Source organism: Paramormyrops kingsleyae, chromosome 22 (assembly GCF_048594095.1).
Source record: "Paramormyrops kingsleyae isolate MSU_618 chromosome 22, PKINGS_0.4, whole genome shotgun sequence".
Lineage (NCBI taxonomy): Eukaryota > Metazoa > Chordata > Actinopteri > Osteoglossiformes > Mormyridae > Paramormyrops > Paramormyrops kingsleyae.
This window is the reverse complement of record NC_132818.1, coordinates 22,078,070-22,099,223: the sequence shown is the minus strand read 5'-3', so window position 1 is coordinate 22,099,223 and position 21,154 is coordinate 22,078,070. Positions and strand designations below refer to the sequence as shown.

At 47.3% G+C, this 21,154-nt stretch overlaps 2 protein-coding genes and 1 long non-coding RNA gene across 7 annotated transcripts; 1 reads left to right on the top strand and 2 right to left on the bottom strand.

Annotated features, from left to right (window-relative positions):
- Positions 1–167: 167 nt before the first annotated feature.
- On the top strand, positions 168–13,132 carry LOC111856730 (uncharacterized). Of its 5 annotated transcripts, XM_072705102.1 has the most exons (17): positions 168–261; positions 762–926; positions 4,917–5,021; positions 5,484–5,564; positions 6,189–6,302; positions 6,558–6,909; positions 6,992–7,077; positions 7,746–7,826; positions 8,205–8,279; positions 8,442–8,606; positions 9,300–9,397; positions 10,097–10,162; positions 10,390–10,491; positions 11,374–11,542; positions 11,917–12,016; positions 12,405–12,521; positions 12,743–13,132. In XM_072705102.1, exons 1-17 carry the CDS (start codon positions 196–198, stop codon positions 12,892–12,894), a joined length of 2,094 nt encoding a protein of 697 aa, XP_072561203.1. In that variant the 5' UTR covers positions 168–195; the 3' UTR covers positions 12,895–13,132. The 5 variants fall into 5 exon arrangements, with proteins under 5 accessions (XP_072561203.1, XP_023692691.1, XP_023692690.1 ...); XM_023836923.2 differs by having other exon boundaries at positions 186–926; positions 8,445–8,606; XM_023836922.2 differs by having other exon boundaries at positions 186–926.
- Positions 6,905–13,457, bottom strand: LOC111856732 (uncharacterized). Its single transcript, XR_002841210.2, has 3 exons — positions 13,301–13,457; positions 8,182–8,228; positions 6,905–7,917 (listed from the first exon to the last, which is right to left on the bottom strand). It is a non-coding gene; the product is annotated as an uncharacterized lncRNA (long non-coding RNA).
- A 779-nt stretch (positions 13,458–14,236) lies between these two features.
- LOC111856728 (UBA-like domain-containing protein 2) lies at positions 14,237–20,825 on the bottom strand. Its single transcript, XM_023836913.1, has 3 exons — positions 20,562–20,825; positions 17,931–17,987; positions 14,237–15,102 (listed from the first exon to the last, which is right to left on the bottom strand). Exons 1-3 carry the CDS (start codon positions 20,679–20,681, stop codon positions 14,872–14,874), a joined length of 408 nt encoding a protein of 135 aa, XP_023692681.1. The 5' UTR covers positions 20,682–20,825; the 3' UTR covers positions 14,237–14,871.
- Between the last annotated feature and the right edge of the window lie 329 nt (positions 20,826–21,154).

Here is a 21,154-nt window from a genome sequence, read left to right as displayed (position 1 = left end):
GAAGTGGCTGGTGCTTAGCAACCGCAAACGCTATTACCATTCGGAGGCTGAAGTTTTGGTGATTGACTTGCATTTTATCCAATCACAAACGCTCTTTAAATTCACGTAAATTTCGACGACGAATTGGCTTTTTGATGGGCGTGGCCAGTGACGGAAAGTCACGAAAAATCTTGGGTCCAATTTATCAAAGCAGAAATGTCCACATGTGATCCAGCTAAAACCTCTTTACCGGCCTCTTTACTCTCAGATAGTTTTATTCGTGTAAGAGTTTGTCTTTCTAACAGACAGTAGGCAAAAATTTAAACAATTAAACGGATAATTTTATAATTACCTGTTGTTGAACAAATGTAACAATTGTGTTTCTTTTTTAGTTTCCGCCTTTTTAAGCAGGCTACCTGCTGTCCTATATGTTCACATTTAATTGATAAATGTAATATAATTTTATATAGTTGTAAAACCAAATGTACATAGTAGTCCTATGTAATTTTAGGTTTGCTAAAGATATTTTATGAAGTGAACTGATATATTGGAAATCTTTAAATGCGATGTCGTCCGAAATGAGTTTGTATGAGTTGCTGGACTTGTCAATGGGCGCGACACAGGTGGGCACCGTTAACTTTTGCGCTCTTCGCTCCCTCCTTTGCGCCATTCTGGAGCGGCTTAGCCTGGTCCAAAACGGAGACCGAACCGAGGGGGGCGACTCTCCGCTCCAGACGAAGCCGGGTCTTTCGCCGAGGAGATCTTTCTCCTACTGTCACCAGATTGAAGAAAAGCTGAGGCGTGTCGAGGAGCAGATGGTGGCGCTGGAAAGGCTGCCTAGCGGGTCCGACTTAATAAGGTCCAAGTCCGACGTGACGGTTGGTGAGATGTGGCAGATAATGCAGATCAGCCGCAAGGTCCAGGCGAACGAGGATGGTGTATCTCAGGTAACTAATCCCTTTACACAGCGCATTTTTATTTAGGCCTATAAATTTTTTAGAAGTTTTACATTATACTGCATAAATACTATTTTTACCGGGCATAATGAAAGTCTTATTATAGCGTGAAATCTGTTTAACGTTTCTGAAATGTTACCTTCTGTTTGCAACTAAATCGGTAGGCAAACTGAGAGCAATTGCTGAGAGTAATATTAAGTCCTTTCAGTCTTAAGTCTACAACTGGGAGGTGTTAATGTGTGGAGGAGCCGCTCTTTTGTAACTGGCCCGATAGAGTACAGCTTCTCCCTCTGGCTTCGTTAGCTCCTCGTTAGCACCCAGCCACTGAGGATTTTTTCCAGCATTAACACTTCGCTTGGGGTTGGCCCTGGGAAATTAACCCCCCCCCCCCTTTTGGTGGGTCAGACGGAAGACACAATAGGTGATGAGGACTGGTAATGTCTTCTCAAATTACTTTTCCTTGAACTATGTTCAAATTTCTCTCCAACACTGTGGGTCTTCATCCTCCCTCCCATGAATAAATAACGGATGTTTATATGTTTTTACAGCTTACAGCTCTAACTGAGAGTTAAAATAAATCTGAAGTAACGTCATAAATATTAGGAAGACACCTTTATTTAAGTTAACCTACGGTGCCACCTGACCTTCTAGTGTGGATTTCAGTGTGAACGTGCCATTTAGTTTAATATAAATTTAATATATGGGGCAATATGAAGGGTCTATCATATCATATAATCATACATCCAATATGTACAATATAAGTGGCTTTGGTCAACCTGCCATAGCACTGGTCTATGTGTTTGTATATATAGAATGGAAAACAGCATTAAATTCATACATTTATAACCAGACCGCTGCTAAAATTTACACCAAGGTATTTACACTAGATTGTAAACTACTCAGTAATAAGCATCACTGAGCGGCCACTCTCACCAATGACAGAATGTTTCCCTCTGTCTCTTCATCTGGCATCTTGTGTGATCGTAATTAACACCACAAGTATTAGCTGATGGGGTATCGGGGCGACTTTGTCTCTAGGGGATGGTAATAGTCGTTCTGAGGGCGGAGGATGGACTCTTTCTAAAGCCTGTTGAATAATTCACCTTGTGCCACTGTTCCTGTCCGGTCACCGGTGTCATCATTCGCTTTCCCTCACCTCAACAGCCTACGGTGACAGCTCTGCAGTCCGTGAATGCAGCTGTCCTTTAGCTAGGTTTAATAGGTACAAAGAGGGTGGTGTATTGATTAAGTAATTTGCTCCACAGTTGTGTGGTCAGATCCCAGCAGGAAATTCAGCCTCATAGCTTTCCGAATAAAACCCTCGAAACTGCAGCACTAAGAGTGTCTCCCAACTTGGTCCTTGGTCCCAATCCGGTCCTCGGGAACCCACAGACAGTCCACATTTTTGCTCCCTTCAAGCTCCCTGCCAGACAGTCCATGTATTTGCTCCCTACTGAGAACTGGGAAGGAGCAAAAATGTGGACTATTTGCAGGTCCCCGAGGACCGGATTGGAAAACACTGCTCTAAGCTGATGGTGATGTAATGGGTGAATCACACACGCAGCCTGAATCCTAGCCATTGTCCTCCTGGCTGTGTCTGAAGTCATCGGGGAGAGGGGCTCTTTTCAAGGTGTGTCACATGACCTTACAGAGGCAATCCATAACCTTTAATTGCCTCTGCGTGCTCGCAGTATTCAGGAAGGGGATTGTATGACCTGACTTTCGTGTGAGCCATCAATCACAATCAATGGGTCCCTGCTGCTGCTGGAAGCGGTGACTGAAAATAGTGCAGTATAATTTGTGTTTGTTGTGTTTTGGGCTGCATTGTTAAATTCCCTCCCATGCAACAGGTATTGGGATGCTCATATGGCCCTTTCCCGTTGGTCCTGAAAGCCTGGCACCTTAACTGCGGGTGGGGTAGGGGGTGGGGGGAGTGGTAGCTGCCAGAAGAAACGTCACAAAAACTGCAATAAACTCAACTGAACAGTCTGCCGGCCGGCTGGCTTTTATTAGACCTTCATTTATGGTGAGACTGGTTTGTGGTGCCTCGCTCTGTGCCTGACATCAATGGCTGCCCTGCTTAGTGTGCGAACACACTGGCTTCTCCTGCTTTTTAGTTCAGGCAGGAACTGCACAGGAACCTTCCTCCTGCAGGAACCTCCTAATGTGTTTACTTACTGCTGTTGGCATTGGCCAGCAACCGCTACCTCCCTGTTCTGTGTGAACACCTTGTCCCTTCATTTACTGTGGATGTTTTTTTTTATCATGTTTTATGGTTATTTATTAATTCTGTACACCAAGCCAAAATTGGCCACCATACAGTGGACCTACATCCAGTGACGTAGGTCCAGGGCATTAATCAGACATCCCACTTCTCCCGGAAGTTCTGGAAGTCTCCCGGAAATTGACAGCAGCTCCTTTCAATCATGCACAATATCCTGGAAATCTGTCATTCCGGTCTGTAGCCCCGGTCAGCAAGTTTGGCCTACCCACACCTCAGTATATATACGGTATTACCGTAATACCAGCCAAGCACTGGCCAGCACCCCCACCCTCCCGGATCCCCCTCATTCGCCTCCCTGAAATTAATATCCCTCAGGTGGGATGTCCGCAGTAATGACGCATCCCATTTGAACTGGGGAGTTGGAATTTCTGAGTTCCTAATATTGCAACTGGAAGTCCCCCCGAAGTTGGATTTCCGGCTCCGAAAGTTGCAGGAACCTCTGCAACCCCGACCTCAGAATTCAGCACGGCTGCTCTGTGTGTCGACGGTAAGAAGCTGTGACTGTCCATACTGCACGTCTGTCTCATTTCTGCGTCATTAAATAGGTCATACATACAACTTCTATCTGTGGACTTGTTGCCACAGTGTTTGTATGCGCAAAATTCTGCGAAATGCGTCATTATGAACTGGTATTGCTAATGGCTAACCTGGCTGTTTGCACTGGGATGCTCAGGTTTCACATGTAATTTGGCCTCCATAGAGCCTTGACCTTGAAAGTCTTTGAGATGTTACGAAGAAGACTGTAAGGAGTGGCTCAGCTCACCTATCATCGACACAAGATATCGACGAGAAATGAATGCAAATCGGGATGGAAAAAAGTGTTGTTGAGATGATGTTGCATAAACTTGTGGAAACATTGCCAATGAAGAAACGTGCACCATAATCAGAGCTAATGGCAGCCCAACAAAATACCCAAACAGTGCCAATGAAGAAACGTGCACCATAATCAGAGCTAATGGCAACCCAACAAAATACCCAAACAGTGCCAATGAAGAAACGTGCACCATAATCAGAGCTAATGGCAACCCAACAAAATACCCAAACAGTGCCAATGAAGAAACGTGCACCATAATCAGAGCTAATGGCAGCCCAACAAAATACCCAAACAGTGCCAATGAAGAAACGTGCACCATCATCAGAGCTAATGGCAACCCAACAAAATACCCAAACAGTGCCAATGAAGAAACGTGCACCATAATCAGAGCTAATGGCAGCCCAACAAAATACCCAAACAGTGCCAATGAAGAAACGTGCACCATCATCAGAGCTAATGGCAACCCAACAAAATACTCAAATGGTGACTTTTTTTCGGCTGGGCAGTGTCAATGTCTATATTTTTAGTACTTATTTTGTAAATGTACTTTATTTTGTTATCCTTCTACTTTGTTTCATTTTACCACTACAATCATGCATGTGACAAATATAATTCTTGAATCTTAAATTGAATCTTAAAATATACCCTCCCCCTTTCCTCCAAGTTCCTTCTACACATCGCCTTCTCTTCCATTCCGCCGCCTTCATTGTCTTGCACTCTTAAAGTTTAACTGCAGTTCGCGTTTTACGAGCACCAGTCCACAGCCGTGCTTCTTTAGTGTCCCGGTCCTCCGTCTCACCATGAGTCAAAGGGTGATGTGACCCGGAGTCACGGGCCGGTGTTGTGAAGCCTCATTGTCAGCACTGACATGTTTGCTTTTCAGGCCATGGCTCTGATCCAGGACCTGCTGACGGAGATCCGTGACCTTCGGGAGTCCCGGGACACCCTGACGAGTGAGGTGAAGGGGCTGCAGGAGACGCTGTCCCAGGTGAGCCGCTGGCCTTGGTGTGGGGGGACACCCAGCACCACATGGGGTCACAATGCACTGCCTTATAATGAACTGCACTATCAGAAAAAAAGTAACAATTTGTACCTTTGCTTGTCACTGGGGCTGTTTCTTCAAGGGTCTGCCAATTGTACCTTAGCTGTACATCATTAATTTTTGTACCCCCCCCCCCACCCCCAATGATACAAAAATATTCCTCAGAGTCCATTTCTGTAACTTAAAAGGTACATATACTTACAGCTAAGGGTTCAGTTAGCAGACCCTTGAAGGTACAGCCCCGGTGACAAGCAAAGGTGCAAATTGATACTATTTTTTCTGACAGTGTTCATTACACTACATCGGATTACATTGCATTATTTGTTTTTAATAGTCATATTAACGTAAAAAGTTTTGAAGAGATCTGAGAAACTGAATGTGGAGCCTGCTGTCATGTTTGGTGTCCAGCTGAATGTGACTGAGCTCCGGGACAGAACCTCATCTCTGGAACAGTGCTGTCACCAAGTGTCCGGCATGGAGAAAACTCTGGTGAGTTTTGCTCGCGTTCAAGGCAAAGTGTGATCCACAGGTTTCACCTATGGTACATATGTCTTTATATTAGAAGATAAAGAAGGATGGGCCAATCATTTGGGCTTTGACTCTGTTGTGTGGTGTTAACTCAAGCTTTGCGGTTGTACAGGTTATGGAAATGTTCTAGAGTAATGGTTTGTTTTAGTGGTTTTTCTTAGTCCAGAACCCCCAGTCCTTGTTGCCCTAATTACATGAACAGACCTGTTTTAAAACCTTATATAATGTTGTTATCCTTTAATAAAGATGATAAAGGCTGGTCATTATTTAAAGATTTCTTTTGTGTCTGGATATTCCCACCTACATGACCAGAGTTGGATAGTCCAGGTCCAGAAAGAAAAAATCCAGACCATGTTTCATCCGACCATTTGAATGCGCTGTGACCGTGACTTATGCTCAACTGTTTGGCTGAAACAAAATCATGATTTGGATTTTTGCTTTCTGGGCCTGGATTTCCCAGCCCTGTTGACTACAGCCTCATAGAGCTAAAATGATTTTGTCAGGGAAGCTTTGAAGGTGAAGTGTCAGCAAGCTGCCAGTTTTCACGATCTCCCTCTCCAAGCACTACCCATCTGCATCCCCCAGGGGGAGCTGCAGGAACGTCTGAAGCTGTACCCCCAGTCAGCAGAGCTTATGCAGTACGTCTCGTGGGAGGTGCTACAGGACACGCTGGTCGGAGAGCGGGAGCAGATCAGACAGGTGAAGCTCCTTTGTGCCTGTTAAATACGACTGTATATTGCCGTCATATCACCACTCAGGCAGGTAGGGGGTTGAGGCGGTGAAGGACTGATATGTTAATGGATACATTAATGGATCTGCAGTTCAGATGGAAAGGCAGATGAATCTACTATTTTTGGTATGAGTCAAGTGCCAGTTAAAAATAAAAGCTGCATCTGTCAAGTTCATATAGATCGCTGCACTTATGATGTGTACATTAAAAAGTTTTTTCAACAGGAGCGGCCATTCGTGGCCACGCCCACACAGGTGGAAACCCCAGAGGCCACGCCCACACACACGTCCGAGGTTGTGTCCGCAGCCTCCCCCGCACCCACAACAGCCGTCTCTACTCCCCTCCCCCCTCCCGATGAGGATGTGGCTCTTCAGCACGTGTGTTCGGATGGGGCGATGACTCCGACACGGGTGCGCGGTGGCGCTGAATGTTACCCAGAGGCGGTAGAGGCCCTGCGTTATGTGGGGCACCTGCGGGCTGCCCACGAGGTGCTGGGGAGCCGCGTGGCCCGTCTAGAGAACAGCAAGGCCGACCAGAACGAGATGCAGGCTCTGAGGGACCTGCTGGGCCGTGCAGGTGAGGAAGGGCTGCGAGGAGCCGGGGGCCAGGGGCCTGTCTGGTGCTCCCCTCCTGGGCGTGACTCTCTCCTAATTCTCAGCCAACAGGCAGGAACTCGACAGACTGCAGGCAGAGCTGAGTCACATGAAGGAGCAGGCGGACCTGCTGACCGTGGACAGGGAGAAGGTGACGTGGCTCAGGGTGTCCTTCCGTCTTTTAATAAACACCACTGGGCGTAGACATGAATAATCAATAACTCTTTTTTTTATTGTGTTACGGTTAATAATATGTTCTAATGTTAAATTGTGTATTTTTTCTGAGCAAAACTACACTGACTACCCAGATAAATAGCCTTAAACATTTTCTTTGGAGTTAATAAGTAGCAACCCCTGGTTTATCTTCTGAGCGGAACCATAAAACAGACAATGCTGAGCAGCTTCCTCCAAAAATATAACTGGCCCCCAGTGACCACCACAGTTAAAATGTTCAGCAGGCGCCACCGTTCAGAGGTACAAGCAGAATGAGCCACTCAAGAGTCACAGTTACCATAGAGTAGGAAGGGGAAACCCCTTAGGACTGAATGGATTTGTCAGGCTCTGGCTCCCATTACTGTCCCACTACAGAGTTTTTAAGTTTATATGGGCTCTGAGGTGTTGCGTCTCCCCAAGGACAGGGGATCAAGTGATTTGCAAGAATCTGTATTTTAAATTTCCAGTAGAATTTTAGTTGGAGCACGACACATGTTGAATTTCCAGTTCGATTTCTAGGATGTTTCTTGTTTTGCTAAGCATTGAGCTACACTCTCCCACCAGAAGGTGGCGGTATTGAGCGACATGCAGGAATTTGTCTTACAGTTGCAGGCTGAGTGCGAGAAGCTCCATTCCTGCACCCGTCACCTGGAGGAGGAGTACAGCCTGAGGCAGAAGCTCATTGATGTAAGTATGACTGCATCCACCCTACCGGAGGGAAGCCCGAATGTGACCAACAAGGCTGTAGGCTCGCTGATCTGCCACCGAGTAAACAGGTCTGAGAAATGAAGAGGAGCATCCATTAGTCAACGTCAGAAATTTCCACAAACAGTTAGTAATGCTTTTGATCAAGGCTTCCATTAAGTGACTAACATGGTAGATGAGCCATTAACTAATTCATGGTATAGAGAGGCAAAAAGAGAGCAGCTAGATAGGGGTGTAACCAGGGGTGACTTTTGGGTGAGTAAGAGGAGGTCAGTAGGAGTTATTCAAGTGTGTTTACCTCATCTGTACAGATGTGTTGTCTGTGTAAGTGTCTTACCAAGAATATTTTGCTGAATTCAGGAGTTGTACAAATCCATGGAAGAGCTGAAAGAGAAGAAAGCTGATAAGGACCATGTGGAGATGGAGATTGAAATTGTGAGTGATGACGTGATGTGCTGTGTAGGGCCATGTGACGCTGGATGGACCTTGGAGAGGCCCCAGGGTGTGGTTAACTTAAAGGGGCTCTTCTGCCCCCGGTCTCCCCCTAACGACCCGGCTCTAGCCATCGCCCTCTTGACGCTCGGCTCTTCTCGACAGAAGGCTGATAAGGGGGCCCTGGAGACCAAGGTGAGCCACAGGCAGTTTGATGAAATGACCAAGCAGCTTGGTGCCATGTTGGAGGAGCTGCTGAGCAAGGTGTCAGACCAGGAGCAGGACTGGCACAGGGTCATGGAGAAGATCTCTGCCAAGATGGACAGCAAGGTGAGGAGGCCCTGCTTCCCAATACAAGCCCAGGATACCACTGAATGTTTCTGTTGGTGTGTAACAGCGTACACCCCCCCCCCCCCCCCCCCCACACACACACACACACTCGTTGTTTATCCCTCTGGCTTGGAATAACCCCCTCGGGGACCAAACAAGTCTTCATGTTACTGACAGCTGCAATGACTCAGTCTTTGTCGAACTTCATTCACATCAGAATAATTAGCACTATTGTCTGCAGTGTTTTCTCGCGGTCATTTAGGGCGAATTGGCATCTTTACATGTAGTGTTTGATTGTGCGTGAATGTGTCCTGTGATGGACGAGCATCCGGTGAGGGCGTACGCTACCTTACCCTCATCCTGGATAAGCCCCAGGCTCTCCGCGGCCCGGTACTGTAAGCAGTCGGATGGATGGCTATTAACTTCTGTTCCAATATTTGTTGTAAGGTGCAGTCTGTCCTACAGCTGCCTATATGGCCAAGGCCGTAGTTAAATATGAGGTCCTAAAGGTCAGGACTTCTCAGTTTCTCAATTACGTAATTCTGTTGGTGGCAAAAGCCAAGAGGAACCTGGCGAAGTCGTGTTTGCTTTGGCCAGCCGTGCTCTTCCCTGTGCACTGATGCGTAAAGTAGCCAGCGCTTGGCGTTTGCCTCGTGTCTGTGCTGTGAAACTCCAGCCTCCCCCCCCACACAGTTGGACTCGGTGAAGAAGCAGCTGGAGGGTCGCTGGAAGCTCATTCTGAAGCACCCTCAGATGCAGCCTGCACAGGACGACGCGGCCGGCCTCAGGAAGTCAGTCCACCCATTACTGCCGTCTATTCTTCATTCAAAGCCACCTGCACACTTACACAACAATATTCTGAGGGCAGACCAAAAATGATTGGTTGAGAGAGATAACCAATCAGATAGTAGAGGACGTAGGACCAAGACATGATTGATTGGCCCTGCCACCTATAGTTGTTTGGACCCATCTCCTCTACAATCTGATTAGCTATCTCTCTAGACCAATTTTTTTTCTTTCTCCTCTCTTTAAAAATCTGGATGATGTTACATTTCAGACTTTGGATGCAAAGCTGGATTCTCCTCCTGGGAATTACAATTGCAACTCTGGTCACACGTCTAGATCTATATAGATCATGGGTATAGATCTGATAAATCACGTAAAGATCTATACTCAGTATGGTCGATAATAAATTTACCATATTTTGGCCATATTTAAACTCAAAGACCACCTTACCCAGTCCCCATAGCAGATGTAGCTGTAGACCTAGAACCACAGAAAAAGCATAGAATGGTGGACTCAGAAACTGGAGATCTCCATTCATGGGAGTTTTACTTACACATATATGTTCTGAGGGCAGAATGAAAAATTATTGGTTTAGAGAGATAACCAATCAGATTGTAGAGGAGGTGGGACCAACCAATCAGATGTTTTGGTGCCGCCTAGTCTAGCAAGATCTCCTTCTCTCTTTCCTCACATCCACTTAACAGACAGCTAGTGAATCAGGTCCACTGCATTTCCTGTGACCGTCCCATCGCCGCATCAGTTCCTGGACCGTAAGTAGCTCCTTACAAAATTCTAATGCCAACAATAGGGTAACAGTGAAGGTGCACTTATTCATTTTTTTTGTAATCCCTGTGAATTGAGAATAATAATATGTTTCTAACATAATGGAATTTAATAGTTAGTGTTAGCACTGTCTGCCTTGCATAGACAGTAAACAGCCACAGGGCCATTTGAGCAAATGACTGGCTCAATGCATCCCTGCGTCTTTCTTCCAAAGACACCTGGTGACGGTTCCTCTGGCCCCCAGCTTCCCACTGCACAAGTCCAGCCGCCCTCACACCATCTATGAGATGGAGCAGGTCCGTCAGCACTACCAGAGGTGAGGACCAGCCAGAACCCCAGAGCATGCTGGGAAACCTCTTTCTCTTGTCTTTAGACCCCTGAATCTTTGCCTTAATATCCATGAGTGCCAAAGTTAATTTCATAATTAAAATACAATTATAGTCATTTTTATTTGAAAGTGTAAATGTAATACTGGCTATTATGGTTTTCCTCTGCGGTCAAAAATGCACAGTGAATTGGCATCTCCAAACTGCAGCTGGCATAGTAGTGTGAGTCCCGTGATGGACTGTCGTCCCAGGGGGTCTTCTGTCTCATCCCTTGTGCCTCCTGGAATAGACTGTAGGTTACCCACCGCCATCTAGTGGAGAAGTGGTATTTGCGAATGGATGGATGGATGGATGGATGGATGGATGGATTCAAGATTCTATTGTAAAGATAATTGTAAAGTAGCATTAAAGATGAAACATCACTTTGCTCCTCCTTGTGAGTGTAGCATTTGATGCTGTTAAATAAAAGGCTCTTGGATTAAACTTTAAAATGATATGATAGACCTAAAATAGACTTTCTGCTAATTTCATTAACAAACAATATCTGATGTAGTATTTTACAGAAGACTGATCACTGGAACAGTATGACCACACAGTCGTAGGGACCAGACCTAGTTTCCTGGCCGCCTGTCAGTGTGAAGCCCGGGATTAGACAGTCACCTGGGCTGCTGCGTACACGGCAGGCCCATAAGGCACCAGGCAGCCGATCGGAGCACAAGCAGAGACGCAGAGCGGCCCCCCAGGGAGCCGTATGCGGAGCCCCAGTCCAGGACCAAAGCCATGGAGGGGGGGCGTGGTGTGGAGAGAGGCGTGGCCACAGCATAATAGGAAACTGTACTGCTTTAAACTCTCATGTACCGCCCCCCCACCAGTGAACGAATCCCAGAGCCAGAGGGGAGTGGCTTCCTGCCGACATCCCGCAACTGCGGGGGCAGCCACACCCTGACACAGCCCAGCCGACGGTACCTCCGCCTGCAGCATCTCGCCCACGTCGCCCCGGCGGAAGAAGAGGCGTTGCCACAGGGAGCTGGATGTGCTCAGGTGTTTGGGGGGGGGGGGGGGGTTGTGGAATTTCAGCATGAGGCTATATTCACCACCCTCGCTAAATATTCAAACACCCATTGGTATCCTTTAATATTTCTTTTTATTTATAAAAAACGTGCTCGTGATTGTTGTAATGCTTCGTAAAGTCAGTTTAAACCACACTGAGTTTTTCTGCAGTGTTTATAAGGAGCACAGCTGGCCACCAAACAGGTAACTACTAATTAGAGCAAGTGGAGAATCCCTAGAGCGCTGTGTGCGCGAGCGCCTCCCACTGTTTAGCGAATGGAGTCGCTGTTCTCTGAGGGGCCTGGGTGTGTCAGGGCCCCCCTCCCGCCCCCCGACGGCACTCATGGCTCGTTCTCCGTGTCCAGGCCGAGGAGGTGGACGTCCTGGGCCTGGATGGACACGTATACAGGGGCCGTCAGAACAGCAGGAGCATGGAGATCAGGCTGCCCGACATCTCTAAAGAGGGTGGGTGCCGAGCAGGTCAGGGGCCACAGTGGGGGGGGGGCAGATGGCTTAAGGCAGTGTTTCCAAACCTGGTCCTTGGGCACCTCCAGACAGGGTGCTGGGGGGGAGCAAAAACATGGACTGTCTGGGGGGGAGCAAAAACGTGGACTGTCTGGGGGGGAGCAAAAACGTGGACTGTCTGGGGGGGAGCAAAAACGTGGACTGTCTGGGGGTTGGGAAACACTGGTTACTGGTTTAAGGGACTCTCTGCTCAGAAAAAGGTCACAAGTTTAAGACCTGAGACTCTGAACTGCTTCCAGTCGTGGCCTGTAAGCCCACACCAGGGTATCGGGGACTTGAAAGCTGCATGTCATTTGCTTTTGTTCGGCGCATGTACGATGTCACGCAGGCGCTGAGAGAAGCAGAGCGGCCAAGACGGCGCTGGCCCAGAGGCTTGGTGCCACAGAGCTGGGCCCCAGGAGCCCACGGCGCCCCCACAGCGCCGACTCCCAGCGCGGCCCGGCGGGTCAGTGTCAGGCACGGCTTGGGCGGATGAACCTCATGTACAATTGTAGAAGTGTTGTGTTTATTCTTGGTCGTCAAGGTACACTTGTTGTGTAACTAAACAAATTTACACTACACAATCACAGTTAAGAAATGACCTTGGAGTAAACTGAGATAAATGCTAAAATACCTCTGCCAATCACAAATATAGACCTCTGAACTTTGACCCCTGATCCCCTCCAGTACCTTCCAGCACTTCCCTGAGAGGACAGACTGTGTCTCCACTAGGATGTATTTGTGAGACCAACGCCCCCATTTCTCTGCCCCAGCCATCATTGGATGGCCAGCTGGACTTCAGCCAATCACCAGAGGATGGGTCTCTGACATCACTATAGACCAACTGGGGGTGGAGAGGAGAGTGCAAACTGAATTTAAAAAGCATCTCTAATAAATCATTTCAATAAGCACAAGAGCGTGACACTGACTCTACTAGGACTCAATAAGCACAAGAGCGTGACACTGACTCTACTAGGACTCAATAAGCACAAGAGCGTGACACTGACTCTGCTAGGACTCAAATCAGCAACTCGCCAGGTAGAAACGTCCCTTTTTGCCTGCAAATTCCGGCCACCCAAGCCATCTCACTGCCTCACTGCACTGGGGGGGCAAAGAGACCCAGGGTTTCATGCATATCCCCCCGCCCCCCCACACCGGCTAAAGCCATGGGTTGTGGGGAAGCGGAGTGTAAATGTCATCAGATCCGCGCTCGTGCTTTTCCCGGCATTCTTAAGACCTTCCTACCAGCAGAGGGCGTCTTCATTAGACCCGTCGATCCATCTACACTGCAAAACCAAGAAACCCAGAGACTGAGAGCAGAATCCACCGTTCTTCTGTTTGTATCTCGCAGTGAAACGAAACGATTCCGCAAAAGAACGACGCCCGGGATATTGAGCATGGAACGTGTCGGGGGTGGGTGTCGGGGGTGGGTGTCGGGGGCGGGGGGCGGGGGGGTCAGGGAATCCTCCATATCACAGCTGCCTTCTTCATCACCAAACAGTGACAGTGTGCTCAGCAGGCTGCTTTAAAGGTCAGCAGCCAGAGGGGGACATCCTCTCCCGCTCGGGCCAAATTCCACGCTCACCGGGGGCCACCTGCTGTCGCGAGATCCCAAACGAATCCTCTTAACTGCGTTAAACCTCCTGCGGTGATTTACAGCGTCCTCCCGTCACGTAAGGTACAGGCTGCACCGTGGCCGCAGTCAAAACTGGAAATAACAGCTGAAACCTCGGCACGCAGATTAGCACGTACAGTGAAACATTGTGAGACGTCACAAGGCCATACAGATAGAACGCTAGACTTTGGGCGGGGAACTAAGGTCCAGTTTGTGACTGGCTGGTGGGGGGGGGGGGGGTGATGCATGGCTGTGTAGAACTTCGATGCAGCTACAACTGGAACAGACTATCATGGCCGAACATCAGGTGCCAGTGACTAGGTCCGACGAAACCTAACCTCAGAATCACGGCATTCCCACTGAAGGTTCTGTCAGAGGAGACGAATGTGGGACTTGCTGTGAGTGTGTGTGTACAGAGACCAAAATCCTGAGACAATGGCTGTATGCAAGTATAAAACAGAGACTGGAACAAATCCACCAAGCTGCACCTCCCTCTAATCTATCTCTGGTGTCTAGGGCGCAGTTTGCCCTCCCTGGGCACGGAAATACCCAACAAAGTCACAAACTAAGGGAACTGGAGCCTTTATTTGAACTGTGGACCAAATGGATTCACATCTAAGTACTAAAAACCTGTAGAAAATGAGTCAAAGTCTCTTTCCTCTGATTTCGATGCTTTCACCTTCACCTTTGTAAAAAAACGAAAAACATTCTGATGCTGGCTGGAAGTGGAGTTGCGTCCTTTTCTTGAGACTCTCCACAAGAACTATTGTCGTCCAGGCTGGTTTGGAGAGCCATTCACTCTGCCCCCTAGTGACCATCTTGGGAAGGTGGAACCACAGCAACCCACTGTCTATATCTTTCAGGCTTGTGTTGGTTGTGATATCACTCTTGGCCAAACACTGAATGGGGTCCGGCTGTAAGCCTGAATGAACCGAGCGTGTTCAGGCTCCCACATCACTCCGTCAGCCAGTCTCAGTTATGGATACTTGAATTTGTCCCCCTTCCCACAATTCCTTGCTCTTTCCCAGCTTGCTAGCTGTGCTTAACAGGAATGAAGAGAGAACAGTAGTATTTCAAAAAGGATTTTCTTTAAAAATAAAAAAAATAAAAAAAATAAAATGACAGTAGTATCCATCCCCAAGTCAGTATGACCCCACCCACACCACCCCCCCGCTTAGCTCCGCCCCCTCCAATGCGGGTCTCATCTCTGGCCGTGCAGGGCGGGTAAGGTGTGTGTTTGCTGGACAGGCCCAGCCTGAGCAGTGGGTGGCCACACTGGGGCGTGGCGATGTGGACAGGCGTGTGGCGAGGCAGGAGCAGGCCAGGGACAGGCTGCGGAAGTCGGGGAATCCGTCGCGCGTAGCTGGGAGAACATGGTGATGGCGTCTGGGAAGCTGGGGGGCGTGGCCGGCGTGTTGCGGGGCGTGCACATCTGGACACGGAAGCAAATGGGAGACCGATTTAAATACTGAGCAGCAGCTGCAGCAGACTCTTCCATTTTAGATACACGCCATTGTGACGGCTATCCCCACAAGTCGCCATGACGACTGTGACGGCTATCCCCAAGTCGCAATGACGGCCTAGAGCCACTGGGTGTGTCGTTACATCTGGTGCATCACCCACTAGACTCTAATAACGACGGAACTCAGTCCAGTATTCACTTTGCCGGTACACAGGCAAACATAAACCCACCGATTCGCTGCTCCAATCAGGCGTGCGTTGTGCTTTCGTAAAGCATATTACAATTAGGTAACAATGGTCTCGCACAGAATGGAGTAAGAATAATTATTTGGCTCAGAAATGTAGTCAAACATGAAAGTCAAACATGGGACAACTTGAAATACTCAAGTAAAGTACGAATCCAGAAAAAACTCAAGCACAGGCAGTACCAGGAATAAAGGCGTCCAACTTACAGACAATTCAGACTTACGAACGGACCGTCATAAAGCCAATTACATTAAAAAGTTTGCGTTAAATCCAATGGTTCGTAATAACGAACACGCACATTACTTTGTGACGCTCATGTACGGCTTCTACGTTTCGCCAGCTTGAGCTACAGTTCAGTACCTGTGTAGCTACTTATTATGATTATTATTGTTATTATTACTGCACACTACTGATATTGTTCTCACTTCCCTACTAATTCCACTTAAGGACAGACGTAGGGAATGGATCTCCTTCATAACCTGGGCACTTGCCTGTACTTCTGCTTGGTTACTTCACACCTCTGCATTCCAGCATTGGATATTCCGGAATATTCTTACCAGCAGATATCACAGCATATTATCTTAGGCACACCAAATCGACAGGGAAACAGCTGTACACCATGCCAAAAACTCCCAACTCCCCAGATTCAAGTATAAACATGAAATATAAGCAGGCCAGCTTCTGAAGGTCATCTCGTCGTCTGAGACACTGTTTCTGAGGGTCAGGGCTGTCATGTGAGCGAACACCGCAGCTGATTTCTGACAGTGTTGTGTATAAATGAAATCTCCATGGAGACTCTCAAGGAGAGAAAAACACGCACATGCTACCGCCTAAGAACAAAATGGCGTCAAACTGAATAACACTAAATTTTAGCGACAATTCCGATGCATGCGAGTGACACAACGCAAACTCCCCAGCAGCACATGGGAGCGGAGTGTCACTGGCCTGTTGACCGGCTTTGGCAGCCCTTCACGTGTTGGTGGCTGTTCCGAGGGCCACCAGGTCCCCCGGGCCAGACCTGACGCCGAGCCACTTGTCACAGCGACGCCTGCCTCTATCACTCACGCTCAATGTAATTCAACTGCTTAACGATTAGCAAAATCAGAATACACCATGACCACTAGCAAATTAGTACTGCCGGTATTCATCGCTGATGTTACTCATGATCACGGTGTAATTTACTATTAAACGTATTTCTTTTCCATTACACAGGGTCTGCTGCTACACTATCCTATACTGGCTCCCTCCCAGTATGTCAAGCTCCTGAACCCTTTACTCTGATTGGTTACCCCCACACCCCCGGCTGGCCCTGCATCAGCCCAATGGATGTCACCTGCGCCCTAAATAAAAACTGCCACACTTTCACGCACAGGAGCGGAATATATGCGGCTCTATCAATAACAGGAAATCAGGCCCGTGGAGGGCAGCCAGCTTAGTCCGCTCGTCTTTGGCGTCGGCCCAGCATGCCCCCAGAGCCCCAGCCCCTCCCTCCAACACAGGCCCCCCCCCCGAGGCTGGTGCCGGCTGTACTCAGTGCAGGGCACACGAGCTTCAGAAGCGGGCTCAGCTTTCAGCACCAGCAGCAAAAGGCTCGGAAAAGGGCAGCTCAATTTAGAGCAACGTTTCTCAACTGGGGGGTCGCGACCCAAATGTGGGTCACAAGACCGCTCTCAGGGGGCTGCAGACAGAATGATTTAAAGGAAAATATATATATATCGCCACCCCCTCCCAACCCTAGTCAACAACTTTTATTGTGAATTTGGGTTGTAACTTAATAAAATCGCGATTACATGGATTCTGAGGTTCCTCTTAATTAAAGGATGTGACCCCCCCTAGAGTGACCCCCCTAATCCATGTCAGGTGGGACACTGTGAGCTACTTCAGGTTCTACAAACTGCTTCCAAACTGAAAGGCCCCTGCGTTTGGCAAACAAGTTCAGTTCTTATTGTGCTTTGACTGGTTTGTTTCCTTGATTGAAAGACTCATCCAGCTGTTTCACATTAACATTAGTGACACATGCATGATTATAGGAGACTGACCAATCAGCACACAGCAAGAACTCAGTGCTTAAGTGAAATCTGGGTCCTTTTAATTGAAATGGTAGTTTACAAACCCTGTCATAGCTCATAGTGTCCCTCTTGATAGGTGGTCACCCTAGTCTTCCTGCTAGTGTAGTGGAAGCTAAAACCATGGGTTCCTTTAAATCAGAGCTAGATAAGATTTTAACAACTCTGAGCTATTAGTTAAGTTCTCACCAAACAAGCTTGATGGGCCGAATGGCCTCCTCTCATTTGTAAATTTCTTATGTTCTTATGTTCTATCCAATATCCAATACATGTTGCTTGCTCATTTAACGCTGCATATGTTTGTCCCAGTCCAATGCCCAGCACTATTTCGCCACGGGTGAGCATGCTTGGTGTATCGGGGGCACTGAACACAGCACTATCTGTGTGCCCTCCCCTTAACGGGGTCCCACCCTCTACTGATCTCACGGCCGCAGCATGCCACGAACAGTTCCTCCGGAGACGCTGACGGGGGGAGGGATATGCTTACCATCTGGTGGGTATGACCCGGGACATTGACTTCTTGGAAGAACGAGCTCAGAGCAGTCTGTGCATAAAAGAAGAAAAAGGGAAGTCAAGACGTTACCTCAAGCTGTCTGACGTACATCTACGTCAACATCCCAAGGTGGCTCATTGAACTCGCAGCTGGACCATTCAGAATGGCCACGTGCGCACTCCAATATACGCCTGTGTTCTCACGAACAAACAAAGGAATAATTTATCAGAGTAGACTGCAATGCTGTCTCTTGCCCCTAGTCCTGAATGCATATTAAAACATTAAAACTGAAGTTAATGTCCAGACTAGTATCATTCAAGAACTTTTCGTTCTCTTTGGTTCTGCACTTAATCATTCAGTTTGTTCGTAAACTAGATCATGCCGTTCACGACCGAGATAACCTGTCCTTTACAGCCCTATCGTGTAATGATGTACAGAATCAGCATGACTAATGTAATGTCATCAACAATAGGTTTAATATATAATATCTATCTGTCTTGCGCCCGTTGGATAGGCTATACCGATATGGATGGACATATATGTATTCAATTTATAGTAACAGATTTTTGAAAATTATAAAAGGTGAAAGGAATAAATGAATGAATGAATCTTTTTGTTGAAATAACTCAAAAGGATCGATCCACTATAATAAACCCTTCACGGTTTTCCTTTTCAAAACATCGGAAGCAGTACACACCCAAACACACGGGGTTTGGTTCCTGGGGCACCATAACCTTGAGGAGAATAACAGGAGATATTTTGCTGTGATGTCTGCTTCTGCTCGGATAAAGCGCTCGCGGGCGGCCGCGACCCGGACGGCGCGCGCCTGTTGGTACGTGCCGCGAGCAGGTATTGTTTTGTAAACATGGAACTCCCCGTTCCAGTCGGCCCGGAAATACCCGCCCCGGCTCGGCGAGCGCCTCTCAATTAAGCTAGTCTGTCATAATTGTCTCACCTTACGACTCTCCTAAAGCGACAACCAAAACCGGCATCCTGTCGCTTTTAAGAGTTAAAGTGGAGACTAGGGTCCCGTATCCAAGGCGACCAGCGACACTGAATGTCCCTGATCTCTCCAGTCGCAATCCCTTTTCCTACATCCAACGCCCAAGTCTAAGATTCCCGTCTGGGTCACGATAACCTAAATCGGCGTGTAGAGTTCTATTAACTCGTAAGCCTTAAATCAGTTATTTCCACAAGGCCTTAAGGTCTATATTCACAATACTTTACAAAGTCCGACTTTAATTCATTGTAACTGTAGACTGTAACTGATATCCACGGCGAGTTGCTTTTTTTTCTCCCTTAAATGCATATACTGTAGTCAGCAGGCTGGATTATTAAGACCGTGATCTGATCTGGAATTCTGGTTGAATAGCTCAGAAAAAATCCGCGGAGGTGATGGGGCACTTTGGGATACAGCCAAGGGCCGATGGCCGTGCAAGAATTCCTTTTTAGCCTGCGAGGATCGCACCACACAGATCTTCTACTGTCGATGCCTCTTCCCGTGGCGAGCACTCCCCGCTACCCTGGCCTTGGCCCCGGCCTAAAAGTAAACCTGAGTTTTACACCATCGCTGTAGAGTTGTCAATCATTAATATCCCCATTTTATCTGTGTAAGAACAAAAGCATCGTTACTTATGTACAATTATCAGAGGCGGTCACTGTTTGTAAAATGGGCGTATTGATTTTTATTTTTTTATATTCACAAATAAACCTTTAATGGATTCGATTCTTTCCATTTCTCACGTGTCCTACGGCCCTATTGTGTTTCTTACCCCTTCCTGGTAAATTAAAACCCACAGAGGCATGACTGGCATCTTGGGAATTATTGTGACAGTTGTATGCGTATAAATATAGAGATCTGCCAAACACTTTAAAGAATAACTACTGTTTACATTTTTTTCTACACGACCACACTTAATCTTTGCAGTAATTCGCGTGATCTGTTTTCATTTTAATAAAAGAAACCTCTTACGTCGATATTAAATACTGTTTAATGAAAAACAATCACTGCAGTACGAAAAAAAATGGTCATAATGTAAACGTAAACGCTGAAATCCGCAATGACATTCAGCACACTCCAGTTTCATAAGTAGCTTATAAATTATCATAATAATTTCTTACGATTTTGAACCTTCAACGCGCTCGGATCCCCACGTTGTGAGTATGATTATGAAATCTGAGGTCATAAAAAGGAGAACTGGTTATGTTTTAACACCGTTTAGTCTACCCACGCAATATTTCCCCACACAGCTACCCGAATCGTTTTCCGGATGAATACGGGCATCGAATGTACAGGGGGAAAAACAATACACACATGGCCACGTGTGACGAAAATGCACAACTGTAACGCATGTGGTGGTACAACAAAGACCGAGAAAGCAGCCGGCGAAACGACATTCCGGATAACTGGGCTGCTGGATCGAGTCGCAGTGCTGGATCTCTCTGATTGTTATCGTACCCGGAATGGGTTTAACAGTCAGTATGAACCATAAGCCCAAGGGGAAGACTCAGAATTCCTGAAGTTTTAACAAAAGATTAACATATGTTAACACATGGTCTCCAAAACAATCATTTTAACATCTCTTTCTCTTTCTCTCTCTCTTACACACACATGCATACACACACCTCGAACTGCCAGTGCGCGGCTTGGAGTAGTTGTTTCGCTTGGTCGGCGGCGCAGCCAGCGGTCAAAACAAACTGGTTGATCATCACCTGGTGCCGGAGTTCATCCATATTCACCGACATCACTCCCGTTCGCACCGCCAGAACTCACCAAACGGCGAAACAAAACGGCAAAAGTGAATTTCCGTGCTCTGCTGACCAGGCGGCGCAAACCCCGTCTCACACACACACGCTCCACTCCTCCAGTCTTTAGAGCAACAACAAATAGCTGAGTGTCATCACCAACAACAAAGCCCAACTCGCCAGCTGATTGGCTGGACGAGTAAGCGAGATTCTACACACGGGCATTCCATTGGCTATTAGACAAAATGCCAGTCTGTAATAGTGATGCAATTGTCAGGAGCATATGATATGGTCGCGCTCTCTTCAGTGTTCCTGGCTTATTGTTTTATTATTTATCTAGCTATATACACGGTCATAATTTTGCTACTTCCTGGAATGAGGAAATCTATTTAACTTTAGAAGGATCGCTCCCAAGTAATAGTAGTGCTCTACTAATCATATTAATAATACTAATAATAACGCTACAAGAGCTA